This window comes from Capra hircus, chromosome 16 (genome assembly GCF_001704415.2).
Source record: "Capra hircus breed San Clemente chromosome 16, ASM170441v1, whole genome shotgun sequence".
In the NCBI taxonomy this organism is placed as follows: Eukaryota; Metazoa; Chordata; class Mammalia; order Artiodactyla; family Bovidae; genus Capra; species Capra hircus.
This window is the reverse complement of record NC_030823.1, coordinates 37,429,736-37,438,992: the sequence shown is the minus strand read 5'-3', so window position 1 is coordinate 37,438,992 and position 9,257 is coordinate 37,429,736. Positions and strand designations below refer to the sequence as shown.

Below are 9,257 nucleotides of genomic sequence, written 5' to 3'. Positions count from 1 at the left end.
GAAACCAGTCATGGTGGGAGTGTTTATACTGTGAGAATCTGCATACACTACATTTTCTTTAGACATTTGCCAGCATCCCCTTGGGAGAAGGGGAAGGTGATGTATGTACTAACCATCTACTAGGACTCAGACACTATGTTAAATGCAGGACGTATTATTTCATTTAGCACTAACAGTAACATTCTGTAGAAGAAATATGTATCCTCATTTCATGAACATAGAGTAGAACTAAGAGAAAAAGAGTGAATTTCCCCAAATTGTTGAGCTAGAAAGTGGCAGTTGTTGTTCACTTGCTAAGTCACGTCTGACTCTTTCAACCCCATAGACTGTAGTACGCCAGGCTCCTTCCTCCAGTATCTCCCAGAGTTTGCTAAAATTCATGTCCATTGAGTTGGTGGGCATGATCATATATGAGCTCAGGTCTGACTTTGAAGGTCATGTCCTTTGCCTCATATCATGCTGCTCATGACCTGAGCAGTAGCAGGTGCCAAGAAAGCACTTCCGTACCAGATTTCATTGTGAAAAAGACTTACTTAGATGAGTTCTCATCAGTGGCTCACTCACTTCTACAATGTGAAAGTGTGATTTTCAGAAGTTAAAAACATAACCTTTTTTTTTTAGAGATGTAAACTGTGAACCCATGTCAAAAATTTAATTATCTCATTAATTGGTGAGGGAATCAGTATGTAAAGCTGGTTCAAAGAGCATTTAAGGAGCTGAGTATTTATAGGCAGTTTAATAAAGAAAAGTTAGAATAAATTACTTAGGTTAGAAACAAGCTGATTCATGTTTAGCAGGGCATTAGACCATAGCCTTTGGGATTATCTCTTTTGCTAGGGAGGAATCATTTTATCTTTATTAAACATAAATCTACAAATGAACTTTACAGAGTCTGAGTCTCTAATAGTTAATTAGAACATTCAGACTTCTCTTAGAAAATAAAATAATCCTTGAGAGGATTGTTAAACAATGCTTCAGTGTGACATTGAAAGGACAGGCAGGTATCATCTTGGCCTTGTTACCTTCTTTTGTGTGATTTTGCTTAAGAAGTGTGAGCAGGAAATTTTGCTGTATCCTGGGTCCCTGTGGTGGTCTAACTTTGTGTGGTACAAAGTGTGATGACAGGGTTCAGGGCATGCTAGCCCAAAATATGGCACTTAGGCATATTGAATGGGCTTCCCTGGTGGCTCAGATGGTAAAGAATCCACCTGCAATGTTGGAGACCTGAGTTCAGTCTCTGGGTTAGGAAGATCCCCTGGAGGAAGGCATGGCAACCCACTCCAGTTTTCTTGCCTGGATTTTGATTTCTTGATTTTCTACTAAAGCCCCACAGTGCTTAATAATCAAAACAGCAAATATCATGAGATAAAGAAGACTCTAAGTCAGGGAGGGGATTTTCTCAACAGCTTCTCAGAGGAAGGAGTTTTTGTGTAGGGAAAGCAGAACTGGCTGGAAGTGAGGAAGCCTGAGGTTTAGGTTTAGTTCTGTGAAAAGCCAGATCTGTGAATCTGTAAGACTTATGGCTCTTTAGTTTCCCTCTTGGCTTCAGTTTCCTATCTTACAAAATAACTAATTTTAGAATATTTTACAATTGACAATTATTGAGGACACAACTTTTTAACCTTGTCAAATAAGGACAAAGAAAAGCGAACAAATAAACTGCAAAACCATAAACTGTCATCAAACTCCATCATCGTTTTACAAATGAAATAACACACTAGCACCAAAAATGCAAGGACACAATCTCACATTTTAAAAAATTAGTTTTGTGTAAAAAACTCTCAACATTTGCTCTTGTTTGTTTCTTTCCTCCATGGGCAAGTACACATTTGCCTTGGACTCACTTGGGAACCTCAGCAATAAGCTCTCTCACCTTCCCTTTTCATGCTATCATGTTGTGGCCCTGAGTCACAATCCCCATGGACAGAGGAGCCTGGCGGGCTACATTCCATGGGGTTGCAGAGTCGGACATGAATGAGCAACTAAGCATATTGAGTATCTTAAGCTGAAAGAGTTTGAGACAACAGTAGGAGCAGAAAAGTCTCTATGACACTCACCAGTCTCCATGTGAAAGGTACCCTCCCTATACCAGAAGGAAGGAAGATATTCTTATCACCAGAAATAGGAAATTTGGGGCTGAGAAATCTTTACAAACAAACCATGTCAAACTAACCCTTGCCTTCCCAGTTATATTTTCACCATTTATGATCCCAGCCCAAACCCCCTTGCCTTGTCAGGTCTTTACAAATGTATTGTTTCTTTGTCTAAAAGGTATGAAAGCATCTTGCTCTGGTCACTTCTTTGGATTTTCATTCTTCATTCTTTTGCTCTTTCTCCATTTTTCAGACTTATTGTTTGGAATCACAGAAGCAAATCAACTTTATTATTAATATCATGTTTCATTTTCAATCAAAAGGAAATTTCTCAGTTTGTCTTTACATCTTATACACTCATACTGAGTCCTAAATGATTTTTAGCTGCTTTCAGAAACCAAATTTCCTCTCAAAAGATGATTCAGGCTAGGAATTCCCTGGTGGTTTAGTGGTTAGGACTCGTTGCTTTCACCGATAGGGCCAGGGTTTGATCTCTAGTCAGGGAGCTAAGATCCCACAAGTTGTGCACTGCAATCAAAACAAAATAATCCCCCCCTCCTCCCTCACACACACAAAGAAAGATTTAGGCTTTAGAACAGTACAGGCTGTAATTCAGCACGTTCCTTCTGAACCACTGATGGAGAGACTGGGCGCCCTCTGCTGATTGGGCCCAGAAAACTGTTACTGTGGTTGACTGGTTTTCTGTCTTTCAAGTTAGTGGTGGTCTTAAAGGTTATTGGGAGTGATTTATTTCTCCCACGTGACTCTAAAGAGCTGCCTCTTCCTGTCTTCCTTCTTGGTTACACCTCTTCTCTGCTTTTGTCTGTTATTGTTTGTCTGCTGCCACTGAACCATTACATCTGATTATTTGCCAACTGTTCACTTGCCAGGTACCTGAAAGTTAACTGAAGGTGGCTGAGGGAGGCTGGATTGCCTGGGTAAAGTGAGGTCAACTGAGTGCAGTGGATTGTGTGAGTGTGAATATAGTTCCATTTCTATCCTATGGAGTGAATGGTAGGTGCTCTGATTACTACCTGCATGGAGACTCAGTGCTGACCTGAAGAGCTAGCGTGAGCTCAACGTGGAGAGGGTGTTAGAACTTGTATGCATAAGAGGAGTCCAAGAAAATGTTTTGGGGCTTATTTCCTCTTACGTTGTTATATGTATGTACGTTATGAAACTAGAAAATGCAATCTCTGAAGCTTAATCCTTTCAAAAAAGAGACATCTCCTACACTTGAAAAATTTCTTTTGGGAGAGATAAATCTTCAGAAATTATATAACAGAAGTATGTTATTGTAATGCTGAGCTTTGAGCACATTTTATTGTTGAACAAGAGACTTTTACAGCTGGCTTATTTTTGATTTCCTTGAAAGAACTTAGGAAATGTGGTTTGCCTCCTAATTTTTCTTTAATATTGTCAATTTCATTTAAATTACACTTTTATGTTTTAAAATATGGATTATATGATAAGTGATAAAAATTAAAATGACTTTAATAATATTTCTAAATGTTATGGGACTATGAATCACCCTTGGGACCTGTGTTTCATTGTCAATCAAGGAGGTGGATGGACCCCTAGCTGCTGCTCTGAGGGTTATTGTAGGTCTTTACAATTTCTCCCGTCCTTTCATTGACCCTACCCAGGACTGTGCAGCAGATCACTTCTCCATTGTCAAGGGCTTTATAGTTAATAGATATTGTTTAAGAATCATTAAGGCCATAGAGGTGGCCTCTATGCTCTGATAGTCCCCAAACAATGAGGAAAACCTTCCTTGACGTATTCTGGTACACATGAGACTAGTTAACTTGTTCAAAGATCTTAACTTAGGAATGCATGTCCTGTTTCCAAGGACATATGCTCAGAGCCTAGGTAAACTGTAAAATTGTTCCAAGACCCCTTGGTGGTATGGAGTGCAGCTGTGAACACTTCGGGATCATTGTCTGCTTGATCCAGATCCCACCCGGTGAGTAAGCTGCCTTGTAATATGTGATCCAGTGAGTACATGGAGCTGTCCGCCTCATTTTTCAGTCTCAAGATACCTTCTCGGTTTGGTGGGCACTTTTTGTTCCTTCCATCCTCCAACACCACTGCTCCTGTTGGTCAGTTTTAGTTGGTTTTGAAGATCTGGAATTAGGTTGCTTCTTTGACCAGGGCTTGTTGGCAATAAAACCCTAGAGACACAATCAATAAGTTATGTCAGGAGGTCCACTCCTAATGATGGTATTGCTGGCTTGCTGCATCCTGGAAGGTCTGTCTGAAAAGCATGGGAGTGGTGCCGTGGCAATGGTAGCAGTGGTGGTGCGGGTGGACTCAGGTCCTGGGGGGAGAGGGGGGCACTGGGACACAAGAGTGATCCTAGCTGGAAGGTGCTCCCAGGTGACCCACAGACAGCAGAGGCCATATTCCCTGATTAGGCAACAGGGAATAGAGCCAGGTCGTAGTCTGCAAATCCTTTAATTCAGAGAATTAAAATGTCCTCAAACTCTTCAGCTGTTAACAGTTAACTTATTATGTAAGTAATACCCTATATCGTCTCACTTCATGTTTACTTTCGAGGTAGGTGATATTCTTGTCGCCTCATTTTCCAGATGAGGACACTTGAGGCTCACAGAGGCTAAGTAACTTGATCAAAGCTTCACAGTTAATAGCAGAGCTGGGATTATAATCCAGGTGGAATTCTAGAGTTAGCACTTTCCTTCAGTACCCCTGGCTCCCAGTTGCTGATCGGTTGTATACATTCTGACTGCCACATGGACTGTCTTATAAAATTAGATGTTTGTGGACGGTTCTTGTTCATTTGCAGAGCTGAAGTAGTCTGAAGTAATTTATCAAGTTGGCAGAAGAAAAGAATGTGGGTAGAAGAGAGACAAGGAATGTCAGCCAGTGAAGCCACTGTTTAGTCATCAAATATTTATTTTGCAGTATTTTTATCAGGCAGTGTTTTAGCTGAACAAGATGATGGTTCCTCTCAAAAACCCACCATTTATTTGGAGACGGACACAAAAAGAGAATTACACTGTTAGAACAGAAAAATGATGGAGTGGTGTGTGAGATGGCAGTCATGAAAAGTGAAAGAAAGTGAAAGTGTTACTCAGTCATGTGCAACTCTTCTGCAACCCCACGATCTGTAGCCCAACAGGTTCCTCTGTCCATGGAATTCTCCAGGCAAGAATACAGGAGTGAGTTGCCATGCCCGTCTCCTGGGAATCTTCCCAATCCAGGAATTGAACCTGGATCTCCTGCATTGTGAGCAGATTCTTCACCATCTGAGCCACCAGGGAAGCCCAGTCATTATGTAGTGGCAGTCAGCTCTGCTTTGGGGACTCAGAGAAGGCTTCATAAAGGGAGATAATCAAGCTTGCCCTAGAAAGACAGGTGTGAATCTGAGTAGCTGGAAAAGGCAACAGCTTATGCCAAAGTGAGGAGGTATGAGTGCTAGATGGTAGGATTTTGAAGAGGAGGGGTAGCTACAGCCCAGGATTCTGGTTACCTGGGCAAATGGACTCAGATCAGGAGGAGTCTCCTCTTCAGGGCTAAGGAATTTATTATCTCTAATCCAGGGAGAAACTTTGAAGGATTTTTGAACTGGAAAGCAACATGTCTGCTCTGGATCCTTTCTGGTTGTCCTTCCACATACACCCTCCATCACCTTTGCTCTACCCTGTGGCCTAGGAGGCTGACCTCCACAGGAAACATCAGTTGGTGCATCGTATCCTAGGATTGCCGTAGCAGAGTGGGTGGCTTCTTCTTTCACAGCTCTGGAGGCTAGGGTTCTGGAATTGTTGTTGGCAGGGCTTTTTTCTTCTGTGGATTTTGAGAGAGAATCTGTTCTGTGTCTCTTTCACTGTTTGCTTGCTTGGCGATCCTTTGGGTGTAGATGCAGCATTCCAGCTTCTGCCTGTCTTCACATGGTATTCTCTACTACGACTGTGTCTCTGTGTCTTATCCTCTCTCTATAAACATTTTATTTATTTGGCTGCACTGGGTCTTAATTGCAGTATGCGAGATCTTCAGTTGAGGCATATGGAATCTAATTCCCTGACCAGGGATCGAACCTGGGCCCCCTGCATTGGGAGCCTGGAGTCTTAGTAACTAGATTGCCAGGAGGCAGCTTTATCCTCTTTTTATAAGGATCCTCTTTTTATATTGGATCTAGCTCACCCTGTTTCAGTATGATCTCAACTTATGTACATTTGCAAAGATCTTATTTCCAACTTATGTACATTTGCAATGGCAACCCACTCCAGTATTCTTGCCTGGAAAATCCCATGGATAGAGGAACCTGGTAGGCTACACAGTCCATGGGGTCGCAAAGTCGGACATGACTGAGCGACTTCACTTTCGTCTTTTCACTTTCTATTTCCAAGTAAGTTACCTCTGGCACCGTTCACAGGTACCAGAGATTAGAACTTGATTATATTTGGGGGGGAATGAATGCAGTTAAATCCACAATAGTCAGTAATGTTGCCTTCTGAATTTTGGTTGGGTTAGGCCATTGAGAAGCATGGGCAGAAGATCAGAGGGAGGGAAGAAGGTAAGATTAGGAAATGAATTTCCCTAGCTCTGTACTTTTGGGGTCACCATGGACTGCCTTCAGTGGTGAGCTGGAGATCACAGCTCTTGAGAGGTGGTCCTCTCTACATAATCTCACTCTCTTATTCACATTTGTTCTCCCTTTGCCTCATTAGAAAAACTATGGATGGTAAAAGCATCTCATCATTCCTAGTCTGGAAGTATTTCATTCTACTTCTGATTTCCCTACACTCTGCTCAAACCACTGGACATAATCTTTATATTAAAGTTTCCACAAATTACCTAATTTGAGTTCTATCTTGTTGCTACCAAGATCTTGATGGAAACGATGACAGTATTTTTTATTTTAGAACAACTGCTTAAGTAAAGGAGGCAAGAAAGGAGGTACTGAGACTTGAGAGGAAGATAGAACAGTAATTCAGGTAAGAGATGATTAGACCTAAACTTGGATGATAACACCTATGATGGAGAGGAGAGGGGAAAAACACAAGATATTTGGGAACAGAATTAATATGACTGGGGACAATCCTCATAACCCATCAGATTTATCCTCACCAAATACTTATTAATTAAGGGGATAACCGGTCCTGTAGTTTTTCTGGCACCAGTTTCAAAAAAATTGAAGATTTGTAGATCAGTAGAAGGGAAGCAAGCAGTATAGGTGCCCCCCAGGCTTTCAAATAATGTGACGTGGAGGCAGGTTTGAAGGAACCAGGAATGGTTCGAGTTTTTAAGGGTTTCAGTGTCCTGTCCCACTGGGTCAAGATGGCATTTCGGGCTCCATCCCATTTCCCGGGGCCCATTAGGCGATACTGGTAAGGAGTACATGGTCCAAAGAAAACCTCCCATGCTAGTCTGGGATCCTTGATGAACAGAAGTGGGATGTTGGGCTTTACGCCTATGAAGGAAGCGAGGTCATCCAGGTAGGAAATGTAGTCAGCTTTGTCTACACCGGGATCTTTCATCAAACCCCTGAGAGGGAAGAAGATGGATCACTTGATTTTCAAGTTATGAGTTTCCCCACCTCCCACCATTGTGTTTCTTTCTACTGGAGTCAAACCATGTTGGGAATGTTTTCCTATGTTGGAGAGAAAAAATAAAAGGAGTTTATTTCCATAGGGTATTTGTGAGTGTAATTAATTTTGTTAAAGGAGATGGCAGAAGAAGACAATGCAAAGAGGAGCTTTAAATAATGTTTCAGGTTCTTGAATTTGATATGAGGGTAAAATCAGATCAGTCCAGATACCACAGTTATTGAACAAATAAAGATCATCAGGAATCATCTCATATATAACCACCTTAATTATTTTTATTGATGTTAATTGTGAGTTGAGAGGGTCATACTTGGTATAGCAGAACTGAACATGACACAGATGTAAGTACAGTTGACCCTTGAACAATGAGGGGTTAGGGGTATCAATCCTCTGGATAGTTGAAAATCTAAGTGAAACTTGATTCCCCTCAAACCTAACTACTAATAAATTATTAGTAAACTAAAGGCCATACTGATAGCATAAATAGGTTAACGCATATTTTATATGTAATATGATCCTATGCTGTATTCTTAAACTGAGAAAAGAAAATGATATTAAGAAAATCATAAGGAAGAGAAAATACATTTACAGGACTGTACTGTACTCATCAATACCATAAGTTTATGTTGTCTGTTTATAAGATGACTCATCTATCAGTACCTACATCAATATTGTCTTATATGATACAAAACACCATAGATGTCATTTGTATTCCTAACACTGGACATCAAAAATGAAAAGATAATGTGAAGAAGAAATTCATATTTATTTACAAGGATAATGAATCATACCTTGATAATGAAGAAGCAGTAGCAATATTGTTTCATGGAAGCCTAGCCTATATAATAATGAATAATCATTATAAAATTTTTATGGTATATGGTATTATAGTCATATTCATAGTGTATTGGAAACATCGTTACATTAAAAAAATCCCACTTACCTGTGATGATGGACTGTTTCTCCAAATATGAAAGAAAGAGGCATATTGTATAGTAATATAATTCTTTGAAAGCAAAGTTAGAAACCAATAAGAAAGCTAACACATTATTAATTTTATATTACTGTAAATGTCACTCACCTTATGCCTAGTAAGGATGGGCTATCCACTCCCTACAAATCTTACACATCAAGTTCTATATGATAAATACTTAAGCAGTGATGACGATGATGACACAAAAACTTCTCATTCAGTTCTTGCTGTGCAGGTTTTAGATTTTCACATCAAGACACATACACAACAGATAAATTATTAACAGTGGGGTATGATGATTATTTACTATTCATTAAGAGGAAGTGGATCATCATAAAGGTCTTTATCCTTGTCGTCTTCACATTGAGTAGGCTGAGGAGGAGGAAGATAAGGGGTTGATCTTGCTGTCTCAGGGTGGCAGAGGGAGAAGAGGTGAGGAGGTGGAAGGGGAGGCTGGAGAGACAGGCACATGTGGTGTAACTTTATGGAAATACTTGTATAACTTTACGGCAATACACTATAATTTCTGTCTGACTTTTTTGCCTTTTCACTTTTCTTAAAAATGTTTCTATATGATACCAATTTTTCTTCCATCGTTTGCTGTAGTTTCATTGCCTATAT

The 9,257-nt window shown here is 40.3% G+C and overlaps 1 protein-coding gene across 2 annotated transcripts in view; it reads right to left on the bottom strand.

The window, feature by feature from the left end:
- The window catches only part of FMO4 (flavin containing monooxygenase 4), a 39,865-nt gene continuing 34,166 nt past the window's right edge, over positions 3,559–9,257 (bottom strand). The window contains exon 9 of one of the 2 annotated variants that reach the window (XM_013970175.2): positions 3,559–4,267. In XM_013970175.2, the coding sequence (XP_013825629.1) occupies positions 4,114–4,267 (154 nt within the window). In that variant the 3' untranslated portion in view covers positions 3,559–4,113. Of the gene's footprint in view, positions 4,268–4,986; positions 7,602–9,257 lie in introns of those variants that run through there. The other variant, XM_005690637.3, reaches the window with a different exon arrangement.